This window comes from Prionailurus bengalensis, chromosome E2, assembly GCF_016509475.1.
Source record: "Prionailurus bengalensis isolate Pbe53 chromosome E2, Fcat_Pben_1.1_paternal_pri, whole genome shotgun sequence".
Lineage (NCBI taxonomy): Eukaryota > Metazoa > Chordata > Mammalia > Carnivora > Felidae > Prionailurus > Prionailurus bengalensis.
The window spans coordinates 55,134,775-55,149,678 of record NC_057352.1 but is presented as its reverse complement, the minus strand read 5'-3'; the positions used below and the strand labels follow the sequence as shown (position 1 = coordinate 55,149,678).

The 14,904-nt window shown below is 49.4% G+C and overlaps 1 protein-coding gene across 1 annotated transcript in view; it reads left to right on the top strand.

Annotated features, from left to right (window-relative positions):
- The window catches only part of PKD1L2 (polycystin 1 like 2), a 95,311-nt gene that overhangs the window by 56,999 nt on the left and 23,408 nt on the right, over positions 1 to 14,904 (top strand). Inside the window, exons 25-32 of the mRNA XM_043599388.1 lie at positions 466 to 567; positions 2,687 to 2,865; positions 4,522 to 4,668; positions 7,608 to 7,807; positions 8,463 to 8,680; positions 9,417 to 9,638; positions 12,827 to 13,227; positions 14,571 to 14,775. Coding sequence (XP_043455323.1) covers positions 466 to 567; positions 2,687 to 2,865; positions 4,522 to 4,668; positions 7,608 to 7,807; positions 8,463 to 8,680; positions 9,417 to 9,638; positions 12,827 to 13,227; positions 14,571 to 14,775 — 1,674 coding nt within the window. The remainder of the gene's footprint in view (positions 1 to 465; positions 568 to 2,686; positions 2,866 to 4,521; positions 4,669 to 7,607; positions 7,808 to 8,462; positions 8,681 to 9,416; positions 9,639 to 12,826; positions 13,228 to 14,570; positions 14,776 to 14,904) is intronic.

Sequence of the window (14,904 nt, the reverse complement as noted above, 5' to 3'; positions counted from 1 at the left end):
ATCCCAGACAACTGGAGCAGACAACCGTCCACTGCTGGGCGATCTGCACGGCTCACCACAGAGCCCACTGCAACCTCTAGTCCAGCTTTGTTTTGTTTTGCTGCTAAACCACCTTAGCCTTCCTTCCTTTTAAAGTCCCTTAGAGTCCCAATCTGGTTACCAATGTTAGAAATTCTAGATAAACAGAGTTGGTATCATTCACCAGATCAAACACTGAACGTTCTCACCTTAATACCACGTTCATTTCCAGTTTGACTACTTTGAGTCCTATTTAGTATGAAATGCATTTTGTACTATTTTATTTTAAAAGTTTTTTATTTTACTTGTTCTCACCCAATGGAATGAATAAATAACATACACAATTTTGCTCTCTTCCCTTGTCATGAATGCCCAGCTCGCTCTTGGCTGCTGTGTAGTGCATGAACCCACTGAACAGGGCCCTCCTAACGTCATCCTTCTGTCCAGGTGAAGGTCACAGTGCTGGAGGACAACGATCCCTTTGCCCAGTACCACTACCTGGTGACAGTCTACACTGGAAACCGGAGAGGGGCAGCCACTTCCTCGAAGGTACCTGTCCATGCAAGACTCCCCCCCCCCCCCCCGCCCCGGTTGATCAGTGTGTCCCTCCCAGCAAAGCCCTTGCTGGCCCACTGTTGAGTCACGTTAGCATAGTGAATACGGTATTGTAGGATTTTTTTTTTCTCTTTTCATTTTTTTACAGGAAAGAATCTTTTTGGCAAACAAAACATCACCCCAAGCCCCAATATTTAAAAATATAAAGTAGGAACTTGTTAAGGGAGAGATGGGGCCTAGCACTATGACACTGGTCATCTCCCTTATCCCTATCAAAGAATAACTCAGACAGTTAGTAACCTGCATGCAAATTTGCTCACATAAGAGTCAGCAAACTGTTATCAATGGGTAGAGAGAAAACAAAATTCTTCAGAGAGAAGGGAGAAAGGAAAGAAAGGAACAGTGCCTCCCATTTGAAAACAAGGAGTCTTAGATTTTTTTGGGTAAACTGATTAGCTGGCATCTAGCTAAAAGGTCAGGCTGAGCCATCTGTCCTGAAGCAGGCTGATGAGAGGTAGTAAACAAATTATTTCACTTACTTATCAATTCTCTGAGGTTCGTGAACATTTGGCTGTGGAACATACAGCAGGTTGTCCCTGTAATGCTTCGGCATCCTGAGTTAGGTCTGGCCTGTGCGATGTTCCTCATTTCGATACACTATCTTGACAGCAGCCTCCAAGGTTCCTTTACTCAAACTGAGGGCTCAATGGAACACACTTTGAGAACCACTGGCACTGTGTCTACTATCTCAGAGGAAGCTCCATTGTTTTTTCAAAAATGATATCGAGCTTCATTACAGTGGGTCATTTGTCTGTTACTTTTTAAATCTTATTTTCATTTATGTATGCATCTGTTTTATTTTTATTTATTGCTGTGTCTTAGGTCCTCAACCAGGTGGCTAACATAGAGTAAGAGCTCGGTAACTGTTCACTGAATAAACATAGGAATTAATTTCATCCATCGAATGAAACATTCATCTTATTTCTGTTTGACACTAAAGAGACTACCTTATAGGAAAGACGTGAAAACCTACGATCCACAGGCCATTTCTCTTTCTGGAGAGTTGGGCCACATGTCCGTTTGATATTGTCTTAGTTTGGATGGTTAGTAGAGGCCAGGGATGCTGTTAAACATCCTACAATGCACAGGAAAGCCCCCAGAGCAAGGAATCATCTGGCCCAGGATGTCTATAGTGGATGAACCCTGCTGTGGAAGCATAAGTAGTTGCCTTGAGAGGGGGACCCTAGGACACCCCAGTAGGGGACTGGGAAGCTGATAGGGAAGAGAAAGAACTGATAAGGGGTGCATTATCAAATCCGTTACCTCTCTGGGCAGCTGGAGCCTAAACCCACTATGGAACTTGGCAAAATAGTAAGCAACATGGGCCTCAAAGTCACCCCACTGATGGCTGGGGGAACTGGGTCACTTACCCACGAATCCCATCAGTCACTGGTGGAGAACAGCATGTATCGCCATTAATTCTCTGGCACTTCAGTCTCTGTTCGAACAGCCCAAGAAACCCCAGGAAAGAGACAGCTGCTGGCAGTTGGACGTGGGTGCAGGGACGCTGCAGTGGTGAGGCTGACAGACGTGGGCAGAACACAGATGGCAGTATGGTGGCTGTTTCTGCTCAGGAAATCAGCCATCAGTATCACCTGGACAGCTGTAGAAAAACAGATTCCTGGGCCCTGGCCCCAGGATTTTCAGTTGAGTGGTCTGGAGGGGGGGCCTAGGAATATGCACTTTCAAGACAATGGGCACTCATGCATTCTCATCTCAGGGCCAGGTACTCTGGGAGACACTGGGAATATAACTGTTAGGGGGAGAAATCAGTCCCTACCCTAAAGTCCTTACAAATAAGTACAGGGGAAGTTTTAAAAAGTTACCAGGAAGTGTTTTATAACTCACGCTGAATACATAAATGCAGATAGTGTGACCCCAAATCTTCATACACCTGAAAAATAATTCAGTAGGCCCAAGATGGGAGGAGAAGAGAGAATGAAGGGGCCGTGCTATGTTGGTTTTCACTGGTTTTTGGACACTTCCAAGGAAACACGGCCAGCAGGGCCTGGTTACCAGGGGGAGTCGGCCTCTCCTAGTCTCTGGATTTCAGGTGACTGTCACCCTATATGGCCTGGATGGAGAGAGTGAGCCCCACCACCTGTCAGATCCTGACATCCCAGTTTTTGAGCGAGGAGGAGTAGATGTCTTCTTACTCTCCACCCTGTTCCCCCTGGGGGAGCTGAGGAGTCTGCGGCTGTGGCATGACAACTCAGGGGACCGTCCATCCTGGTAAGTCACGGGGGGGGGGGGGGCAGCACACCACGAGAACCCCCTAAGTGCCAGCCCAGGGCTGTGCACGTGCCACCTGGCTGATCCACACAAGCCTCCGCAAACACATAGAATGGATCCCTACTTCACTGATAAGGACAGTGAGGGCAGGAGAGGCCCACCCATCCATGAGCCACACAGATGGGATCAGTAGCTACAAGGACTGGAAGTTGCAACCCTGGCGTCCAGTGTTAGCTCCACCCTTGGCACACTGAAGCATCAACCTGTCATTGAGCCCCCAGCTCCCCATCTGTAATATGGGGATAGGTACCCACTGTGAAGACAAACCTTGCCCAATAAGAGGGGACTAAGGAGACACTGGGCTGATTCTTTAGTGGAAGAGGCAGGAACAGCCGCCCCTGCTAAGCACTAGGCTAAGTCTTCCTGTTTCTGTGCCTTTTTTCACCGGCTCCTCAACAATGACCAAGTATTCTCATTCAGGGACAAGTACCCTCATCCTTGTTTTGCAGGTGGGAAAATCCAAGCCCAGGGAAGGTAAGTGACTTGCCCAAGGTCACACAGCTGGCAAGCTCAGAGCCAAGAATCTGCCCCTTCTGTGTGAGGCCAAAACTAGTCACCTAGATGAGTCATTTCCAGTCTGACCGCCCATCAGAGGCTTGCAACTTTAGAAAAACACAGCACTTACATTGCTGTCTTTAATTTGCCTAAGGGATTACACATTACTACTTCAAGGGCTGTACATTGGACTCGGAGATAGAGTTGAATATGCAGGGTGCCTGGGACCAGCCCCTGGGCAGGGAGAGAAGGAAGCAGGAGGAGCAGCGGGGGCAGAGCTCTGATGCAGCACAACAGCGTGGCTGACCCCCACGGGGAGCTCTGGAGTGTTCCCAGTCGGGCTGAGATGCCCAGGTCTTGACCACACCCAGGCACTGCACCCATCAGTCACTGGATGTTGGCCTCCCCCAGAGGCTGTGTGACCTCAACAGAGGAGACTCTTGCATGCCTGACAGGGCTGTCCTCCTGGAAGTGAGAAGATGCGTGTCCAGAGCCTCTGAGCATCGTCCGCATTACACAGTAAATGCTCAGCAGAGAGTGGCTACTGATACTATCACTATTCTTACTGGCCGTAAGGCAACAGGGGAAATGGCTGCTCCGGCATCTCCCATCCCAGCAGAGGCGAGATGATCTCATTCCTTACGCGGGCCTCAAAGACCTAAATCAGGTTAGATGATTGATACCCATGAAGTCCTGAGTCCAAAATAGACGGCTCGTTCTCTGGGTGGAAGCCGGCAGGAAGACGAGGTTTTGTGCGCCTGAGTCTGCACCTCCCTGAATGCACACAATTTAGACAACGTGGCTTTCCTCACTTGCATCTGGATGCTGGCCCTGGGCCTGCTGCCCTGCACTAGGTTTAATAGTTTCAGAAGGTACCCTCTTGCAGCAGCATCTCCATGAGCTCCCCACGTGAGGCCAAATTCACCCGCGGATCGGGGCATTTTGGTCAAGGCACCAAGGAAAATGAAGAAAAATACAGTTTCTCTTTTCAGGAGCTCTTGTTCTTGGGCTCAGGTTTGCAAAGGTGTTACCTTCGTGGTATCCAAAGAAGCCTCACCTCCCAACCTTGTCCTCAAAAGCGCGGGTCCCTCCCTTCTGCAGGTACGTGAGCCGGGTGCTGGTGCATGACCTGGCAACGAACCGGAAGTGGTATTTCCTCTGCAACTCGTGGCTGTCCATTGATGTTGGAGACTGTGTCCTCGACAAAGAATTTCCGGTGGCCACAGAGCAGGACAGGAAACAATTCAGGTACTTTTTTCTTTTCAAGCAAGTGCTGTTCACCTTATTCTTTCATCTTTAGGGAAGGTGCACTGCAATCCAGGTGAAGCAAAACAAAAGCATGCTTCAGCTATCGGGACTGCATAGCTTCAAATGTGTGACGTTAATGACCAATCAGTTTTTCTTATTGGGACTGAGGGGCCCTGGAGGGACATGGACCCTCTGACACAGAATGATCATTGACGTGGTGAAAACGGTCGGAACGGTTATCCATACTTCTTTACATGTGTCGTACAATAATATGTTTTATGTGACTGAACAGCCTGATTTTGAAAGGCAATTCCATGTCTGGCCATCTGGGGCTCCTTCTTCATGCTGTTTTACTCCACACGGGTGTTTCAGCACGTGTCTCCCTTAGCTTTACTTCCCTCTTTCCACATCTGCCCAAACACATCAACGCAGATACAAATGTACACACACACACACACACACACACACACACACACTCGTGTGCACACATACAACACCACAGACCGTTTATTTCATATCTTTTAAAATGGAACTACTCCTACCATGTCACCCTTTTTCTTTGATGGTACACCATGAACATCCTTCCAAGACAGTGTGTTTGGGTCAAACTCTTCCTTATTGGCTGCATGATAATCCACAGACTGGATGTCCCACAACTAATTCAGCCATCCTCCTAGTGATGGACACTCAGTCTGTTCCTAACCAATATTAGAAAATCAAGAGACTCCACAAAAACCCGGCAAGTATGAAAATGCGGCAAGTATGTTCCTGCATGGCACCCATCTGCTAGAGCTGGGGACCAGCTTTCCTCTTATACGGGCCATGTACACTCTGTTTTGTCACAATCCCCACCCACTCCCTATTATCTTTTTTTTTTTAATATTTTTTTAATGTTTATTTTTGAGACAGAGAGAGACAGAGAATGGATGGGGGAGGGGCAGAGAGAGAGGGAGACACAGAATCGGAAGCAGGCTGCAGGCTCTGAGCCATCAGCCCAGAGCCCGACGCGGGGCTCGAACTCCCAGACCGCGAGATCGTGACCTGGCTAAAGTCGGACGCTTAACCGATCGAGCCACCCAGGTGCCCCCACTCCCTATTATCTTACTCCCCACCCACTTCACTCATTTACTTCATTTGTTTGTGTCTACCCAGGTCCCTTTAGGTATGTGAATTTGTCACCTCTACTTTATTTTTGTTTTATTTTTGAGAGAGAGAGAGAGAGAGGGAATGAGTGAGCGCATGAGTGGGGGGCGGGGAATGAATCTTAACTGGGCTCTATGTTCAGTGCAGAGCCTGACGCAGGGCTCGATCCCACAACCCTGGGATCATGACCTTAGCCGAAGTCAAGAGTCAGACACTTAACTGACTGAACCACCCAGGTGCCCCGTGACCTCTACTTTAAATGGCTTCTGAGTTAGGTTCAAAAACAAAGTCTGTTTCCAGTGCATTTACTGAAAGGTGACTTTCCCTCCTAGCTGCCACTCTGAACAGCCCGGCCTGCAAAGGGAAAAAGTCTGAGTCCGAGAGACTTGGACCCCAGGAGAAGTGTAACACAGATGTGGGCACACTGCACAGTTGCACATGCTGCTACTGACTTGCTGCACGACCTTGGAAGAGTCACTGCACCTCTCCAGGTCTCAGCTTCCACATCTGAAACAGGAGTTGTTTGGTGTGCCTACCCCACGGGGACCCGTGCGCGTCCTGTGAAATGATGTGGGGAGCAAACTTAGCACGGCGAGCGCTCGGAGTAAGTGCTCGGTCACAGGAGCGGATCCTCAAACGTGCGATGCCTGGAAATGAGACAAAGGGGCGTCTGAAGGCAGGACTGTGTCACTTCCCCATGAATCCTGGTGCCCGGCAGAGCACGGGGCACACAGCAAGAGGCTCGCCAAATATTTGGTGTGTTGTCAATAGAACAATGGGCAGAACAACCACGTGGAAAATCACTGTTGTTGGCAGCTGACCTATCTCTTTATGCACCTTTACTCTGAGTCCAGGCCACTCACACATTACAGAATGACAGTCAAAGTACAACTCTGAGGGGTGCTGGCACTGGCCACCAGAATGGGCGCCAGCTGGGAGCATCAGTTCTGCACACTCAGGAGAAGCAGGGCCCCTGATTAGACTACATTCTGCTCACAGGGAAATAACACAGATTCTTAAGGAGAATATGGTGCCATTTCCAGAAACCCTGTCTTGCAATTTTTATTCTCTCAAACTGAGCCTGAACCTATAGCCTGGAATTTTTAACCAGTATCCTCCAATGTACTAATTATAATAAACCTAATAGTATAGCTAACTACTGTATGAAAATTATAACAAAAATAATTGCTAGGGGCACCTGGGTGGCTCAGTTGGATAAGCATCTGACTTCAGCTCAGGTCATGATCTCACGGTTTGTGGGTTTGAGCCTGGCATCGGGCTCTGTGCTGATAGCTCAGAGCCTGGATCCTGCTTCTGATTCTCTCTCTCTCTCTCTCTCTCTCTCTCTCTCTCTCTTTCTCTCTGCCCCTCTCTCTCAAAAATAAATAAACATTAAAAAAATTATAACAAAAATAATTTGCTAACACTGATGAACACTCACATACATGCCAGCTACTTTACCAAATGCTTGACAAAAATGATCATAAACCTTTCAACAGTCCCATTAGGCAGATTATGTTATTATCCCCATTTTACAGACTAGTAAACTGATGTGGAAAGAATAAAGTAACTTGCCTGAGGACACACGACGAGCAGCAGGGCCATCTAGGATTGCAACTCACTCTGTGCAGAGCCCCCACCATTAACTCTGAATGATGCTAAGGTGCCGTATGTCTCCCACACTAGAGACAGTAGAGGATAAATCTTGGAAACAAGCCCTTCCCTCGCATCCCAGGACTGCTCCGAAGAGACCAGCCTTCTCCAATCCCTGTCCCTCTCTCCCTGCCTCTTCACAGCCACCTGTTTCTCATGAAGACCTCCACAGGCTTCCAGGATGGACACATCTGGTATTCTGTCTTCAGCTGCTCAGCTCGGAGCAACTTTACCCGCGTCCAGAGGGTGTCCTGCTGCTTCTCCATGCTCCTCTGCACCATGCTGACCAGCATCATGTTCTGGGGTGTTCCCAAGGACCCAGCTGAGCAAAAGATGGACTTGGGTAACTCGCACTGTCATGACGGTCAGGGATAGTGCCACACCATTCCCGAGGTCCCACGACCACCCTCCGATTCAATAATTCAACAAGTACTCACAGACATCAGAAACACCGTTACACTCATTACAGAGGAAGGATACGGGTCAAAATCAGGAAAGGAAAGAGGTGCGTGGGGCTGGGGCAGGGGGAGAGCAGGTACACAGCTTCCAGTTGTCTTCTCCCCACAGGCGATCTGTGACCATGATCACTCCTCCTGACAATGATGTGTGACAACACACATGGAATACTGCCAACCAGGGACACTCCCCTGAGCCCTGGTATCCAGAGTTTTATTGGGGCTTGCTCACACAGACATAGCTGACCCCCACCCACATGGCTGACCTTAGCCTCCGGCCCCTCCAGAGGCTGAGGTGATGCTGTGTGGCCAAGGCCCTCACCACTAATCACTGTTAACATAGACTATAGAGTGTGGCCCAGGACCCCAGGTAAACAAAGGTGTACCTACCGGGCAGAACAACCCAAGAGCTTAGAGGTCACCTACCAGGAGCCACTCTAGGGCCAGACGTCTCTGTGGGCAATGTGAGTCCTTACTGCACAGCCACCTTCTGGAAGTGGTGGTGGAGAGTCTCCCACTGACCCCTTCCCTTCTCTGTCCTAGGTAAAATTGAATTCACTTGGCAGGAAGTGATGATTGGACTGGAGAGCTCTCTCCTCATGTTCCCCATCAACCTCCTGATCGTTCAGATCTTTCGAAACACTCGTCCTCGAGTCACTAAGGAGCAGAATGCTGGGAAATGGGACAGGGGCTCCCCCAGCCTGGCCCCCTCACTGCAGTCCATGGAGGATGGCCTTCTGACACTTGAAGTGGTGACCAAGGCATGTCTTCAACCTTGGCGGTGAAGGGGTGTTCTAGCCTGGGCAGAAATGGCGGAGGGAGAACTGAGGCCTGAGGCCTGGCGACCCCACGTTGTCTGACAGCATCAGTCACCAAGATTCATCAACTACACACACGTGTGCATGTGCACATACACATGTGCATGCATGTTTACATGTGCACACGTGCACACGCATGTACACCACGTGTGCATGTATACACATGTATAGGCATCACGCAGGTGCACATGTATACACGCACACACCTACAGACATGTACACGTGTGTGCATATACATATACAAAGACATAAACAAACATATACATACACTTGCACACATGTATATGTACACACACGTGCACACATACATACACAAAAACACCTACATGTATGCACCTACAATTTCTGGGAACCCTGTGTGTACAAAATATTACACCTTTATCATAGAAACCCATGGAAGGGACTCCTTCTGCATTCATGCACCAATAAACATTTACTGAGCACCTACTACACGCCACACTTTGAGAAATACAGCCTGGAATGTATCAGTTCAAATCCTAGAAGAGGGACTCTATAGGTGACAAAATGGAAGTTCAGGGTGGTCCAACGTCACATCTCAGTGGGCAAAGCTGGGATTCAAAGCCAGACCGCCAAGCCCTGGGGTGAATTCTCTTGACCACTATACTGCCCCATCACCTATAGCTCACGTTCCCCTTACCCAACCTGGGCTCGCTTGCAGGATATGTGGAGACTCGTCAGCTCCCTGTTTAAAGCTCTGAAGGTGCCAGCACCTGCCTCTGGCTGGGAGTCAGTGACCTTGATGGACATCAACCAACTGTTGGCCTTGGTGGAAGATGTCATCTGTGCGCAGAACATGGTAGGACAGGAGTCCTGGGAGGAAGCCAAGCAGAGAGAGGACTCTTTAACACGCACTCTTGGGTCTGTACAAGCGGAAGGTAAGTCCTGATGTTTCTGATCTGGGAAAGGGGAACGGGTGGAGACAGGACTTTGGGCTGCATCTGGATCACTAGGGAGTCGAGAAGTCCTATGCAGTGTCTCCCACCGACCTCCCCTGAAACCACCTGCCGTCACCTCCCTCTCTGTACACAGGCAACCCCTTTCTTCACAATGCCAAGCTGCCTTCCCGCTAAAGGCCTTCATGTGTGCTTGGCCTTTCATCTAGAATGTGTTTTCTCCTCTCTTAGCTAATTCCCAATCAGGCCTTAGTCTTGGTTTAAGCACTCCTTCCTCAGGGGAGCAGCCCCACCCCCAGTGCCACAACGGGGCCTCCAGACACATACCCTTTAGCCCCTAAGCTTCTCTTGCGTCGCTCTGACAGTGCCTGCTGCCACATCGTGACTTGTGTGAAGAGCTATTTAAAATCTACAGCAACCTTGCTGGAGCCTGAGCTCTGTGAGGTGGGAGCCTGTCCCTGTCCTGTCTCCATCTGTCTCATGCCTGGCCCCATGCAGCACATAGAAAGCACACAACGAATGTGAGTGGGATGACATCAGCACAGCAGGTCATGATGGAATGCACAAAGCAGAAAGGCATGTTCTTTCCTATGTGTTAAGGGGAGCATTGGCCATCCTGACAACTCTGGGTATTGGCTCTGCGATTAATGGGCTGTGGGATGTGGGGCAGGTTACTTCAATTCTCCTCGCCTCAGTTTCCTTTCTGTGAAGTGCTGGGGGGTGCAAAGTCAAATGAGACCCATTTCCAAATGTAAGGGGCAGGGCACAAGATGGTGGACAGGGCAGTAGAAAGACAGTAAAGAACACGGAGTGGCAGGGTGAGAAGTCACTCCTCCATTCTCTTCCAGCCCTTCTGGGAGCAAATCTCCGTTTGGTACTTGTGTGTCTTTAACACCCTTTTAATACTGGGTTAATTCTCTGGCAGAAAAACAGCAGGTCTCAAACTCAGAGCTTTTTGAAACAGTATTCCGCTAAAATTTAGTAACATCATTTCATTTTTATTGAGTTCTATATATGGCACATTATTCTGGTTTGGACTACTCTCTCTGACTCCCCACTTGCCCCTTTTCTGTTCATCTTCCACCCACATCGATGTTGCCAGTGTTCAGAACAGGCTGTCCAACAGAACTTCTCACAGTGCTGGAAATGCTCTGTATCAGTGCCATCCGGTATGACAGCTTCTGGCCCCATTTAGCTCCTGAGCACTTGAAATGTGGCTAGTGTGACTAAGGAACTGAATTTTTTAATGGTAATTTTAATTAATTTTAATTTAATTGATGGGGCCAGTGGCTATCATACTGGATAGTGTGGGCTAAGAATGCTGCCATTTTTAACACACAAGGCCGATCACTGTGTAAATCTTGTTTAGAATACAGACACGGAGTCTACAGAATGGGTACTTTGAATTCATAAACTCTTGGTCCCACCACTGATATAGCGAATTAGCTTCTGGCTGAGGCCAGAATCTGCATTTTAACCAGTCACTTAGGCAACTTTCGAGCACACTTCGAGTGTGGAGAGTCAGTGCCCTCAAGATAAGATCCCAACTCCTCACTGTTAACACTTATGGCCCTCATGGCCGGGCCCACGCTGACCCCACGGTCAGCCCCACCTTGACCCCCATGCTCCAGAGAGCTGGGCTTGGGCTGCCTATGAAGGCCGACCCTGCAGGAGCTCCGCTGATGCCTGCACTAGACGTCTGGCCTTGAGTCTGGGGCTTGGTCTTCCTAGCAGAGGCCTCAGAACGTGGACTCTGGAGCCAGCCAGGTCCCGGGGCTCTCACAGCCACACCAGCAATTGTGCAACTTTGGGCAAGTTGCTCAACCTGCGACTTGGCTTCCTCCCCTATGAAATGGGAGGATTGATCCATCCAGCCTCTTGGCTCATTTCAAGGACTGAATGAGGTCACAAGACACGTGCTCAGCCTGATACAAAGCAGGTCTTCAGTGGTGTTATGATTGATAGGGAGTGATGGTATCTTCCAGAAACACTGCCTGAGGGCTTGCAACCTGAAGGCTGTTGATGTCAGAACCCGTAGCTGTGGCCTCGGCTAGGCAGACCCAGGAAGGAGGGTGAGGGAGGAGGCCTGAGTCAGGCAGACAGAGTCGACATTGCCCCAGACCTTCCCCTGCATCTAGCCCGAGCCCTGCTGCACCTTTCTTCACACGGCGGGTTACCTTCCCGCTCACTTCTCACTGGTGACTGCCGGGGAGCCGTGGGGCAGGGGTGCTCTCTCCTGTCACCTCCCGTATCTGGCTTCACGTACCCCTTGCAAAGACAAACGCTGGTCCAGTCGACCTGCGCTCTTTACTGTCCCAGGAGGAGGTGCCCCTGGGTGCCCGCCTTCCAGCTCAGGGTCAGAGACCCAGACCTGGTTCCGCTGGAAGAGGCCATGCGTCCCTTAAATACATGGACAACAGTGGAAATGTCAACGTTGTTTCTTTCTTGCAATGAGTCATTTGAAACAAAAAACATCTTTATGGGTTTTTTGTTCGTTTAACTTTTTAGGAAGCCGAAATGTGAACAAGCCAACTGTGGGAAAACATTCATGAGATTATCAAGGGAATTTGGCCAGTGACTGGCTATTTTGTGCTATTAAGGGATTATCATCATTCGTTTCAAAGGCTGACAATGACACCGTGGTTTTATTTTTAGAAGCACACTGTAGCATTATAGCACATCGTAGAAGCACATGGAGAAGCATACTGAGATATTTAGGGACATGACCTGGGCCTTGGAATTTGCTTCAAAATCATCCCCGTGGAGAGAGGGCGGGCTGGGTGCAGGTGAAGCATGAGTGGCCGCGAGTTGGTAATCCTGAGCCGTGGGTGTGTACAGGGTCATATCCTCACACTCTCTGCTTTTGTAGGCTAGACCCTTTTCATGATTAAAAAAAAAAAAGTTGAAAACAAAAGGCTAAGACCGACACCAGGCAAATCTTGGCAGGAGGCAAATATCAAAATATTTGCTGATGAGATACCACCACATCTAGGATTTGCTCTAAAGTATTCCAGAAAAAGAAAAAAGTGGGGGACGTTGGGGGGCGGGACAGAGACAGAACAAGATTAGCCCAAGGTTGGCTCTTGTGGCAGCAAGTGATGGGCATTTATTCTGTTCTCTTCTGCCCATGTGGAAGGAAGCTTTGAGAGTGCCCTTGCTAAAAGGTTAAGAGCAGCCTACGCGTGCTAACTGGCCATGGGAGCCTGGTACCTCTCCCCATCTTTCTGAGCCCAGGTCTCTCACGGCATGGCACACAGCAAGCGCTCGACACAAGAAAGCCGTCACTAACACTGCTGTCATTTTGGCAGGCTGTCCGCTCTGTCCTTCGGCACCAGCTGAGGCGCTTTCTCTCCCTTGTCCTCCAGAACAGGTGCCACGCCCAAGTGACCCTCGGAAGGACAATGCCTACAGGCGGTGTCTCTACCTTCAGCTGGAGCATATGGAGCAAGAGCTTCAGCTGGTGGGGCCCTGCGGCCTCTCCCAGTGCCAGAGCCACGCCCGGGCCCTCAGCCAGCTGCAGACCCTAAAGGGCCTCCTTGTGGGCCGGCTGGGCACCCCACCCCAGGCACACACCAGGTAATCCACTTCCCCCAGGTGCTGAGTGGGCACCAGAGGAGGGGCCTGCCGAGAGAAGGCAGCCCAGGAAACCTTGGAAGGATGTTCACCCAGATCTTCGCAGGCAGAAGGGATTCAGGATTCCTGCACAAATTCAGGGAGGAAGGCTTTGAACGGGGCAGTTTGCCAAAAGGCAGTTTTCAGCCCTTGGTAGAGCACCTCACAGTGTATAGCCATATTCATGTGGGCAGTTTCCTAACTGTGCACCCTTGGACAAGTCCCTCAACTTCTCTGCGCTTCGGTTTTCTCATCTGTAAAATGGGAATGATAATTCCTATCTCCTAAGTCAAACTTAAAATACATTTTTAGGGGTGCTTGGATGGCTCAGTCAGTTAAGCGTCCAACTCTCATGTTCGTGGGATCAAGCCTCCCATTGTGCTCTTTGCTGGAAGTGCAGATCCTGCTTGGGATTTTCTCTCCCTTTCTCTCTGCCCCTGTCCTGCTCACGTGTGCACACACTCTCTCTCAAAGATAAAACATTTTTAAAATACATTTTTAAAGATAATCAGTGAAATGTGAATACAGACAGGTTATTAGACAACATTAAGGAATTGGTAATTTTGATAGGTGTGAAAATTTATTACTGTCATTCAGTAAGAAAATGACCATTTTTGAGAAATATTCTGAAGTAATTAGGGATGCTTTTATATTAGGTCTGGAATTTATTTTTAAATATCCCAGAGAGAGAGAGAGACAGAGACAGAGACAGAGAGGAGAGGAGGGAGAGAGAGAGAGAGAGAAAGAGAAGGTAGATGAAATGAGTCTAACAGCCATCCCTTGGCTGTTGAAACTAATTGTTCAGGGTTTGTAGTGCTGATTTTTGTAGGATGAGAAATTTTCATAATAAAAAAACATGCGGGGCACCTGGGTGGCTCAGTTGGTTAAGCGTCAGACTTCAGCTTAGATCATGATCTCATGGCTCATGGGATGGAGCCCCATGTCAGGCTCTGCAATGAAGGCACGGAGCCTGCTTTGGATCCTCTGTCCCCCTGTCTCTCTAAGATAAATAAACATTAAAGAAAAGTTTAAAAAATTATATAGTACCAGCCATCTAGGCTTCCCGTGAGTAATGGGAGCAAATCTGTGTAAAGCACCGAATAAACGTGACCTCAATAGAATAAAAGTATGTAAACCGGAAGGAATGTAGAATGAAGCCCTTTGAGGCGGGTACAAGATACAGAGGGGAAAACTGAGGTCTGAGAGGTCAAGGAGCTCAGCCACAGTCATGCAGCTGGTGGGTGAAGTGGCATGCGAACCTGAGCCTGGTAGGTGCGCCACCCTGATCATACCCCGCTCCTTTTCAGCTCCCCGATGGCGAGCAAGCCTCCTCGCGGCCTGCCCTGGTGGTGTGTCCTGGGGGGCTGGCTCCTGGTGGCGGCCACCAGCGGCGTGGCGGCCTTCTTCACCATGCTCTACGGCCTGCACTACGGGCGGGCCAGCTCCCTCAAATGGCTCATCTCCGTGGCCGTCTCCTTCGTGGAGAGTGTGTTTGTCACCCAGCCTCTGAAGGTCAGGCTGTCCTGGTCCCCTGTGCCCACACTTTCCCTCCTGCCAGCTGACCCGTCCTTAGGCTTCTATCATCCCTTTATCTATTCATTACAAGCTTACACAGCACCTGGTTGGCAATGATGACATTAA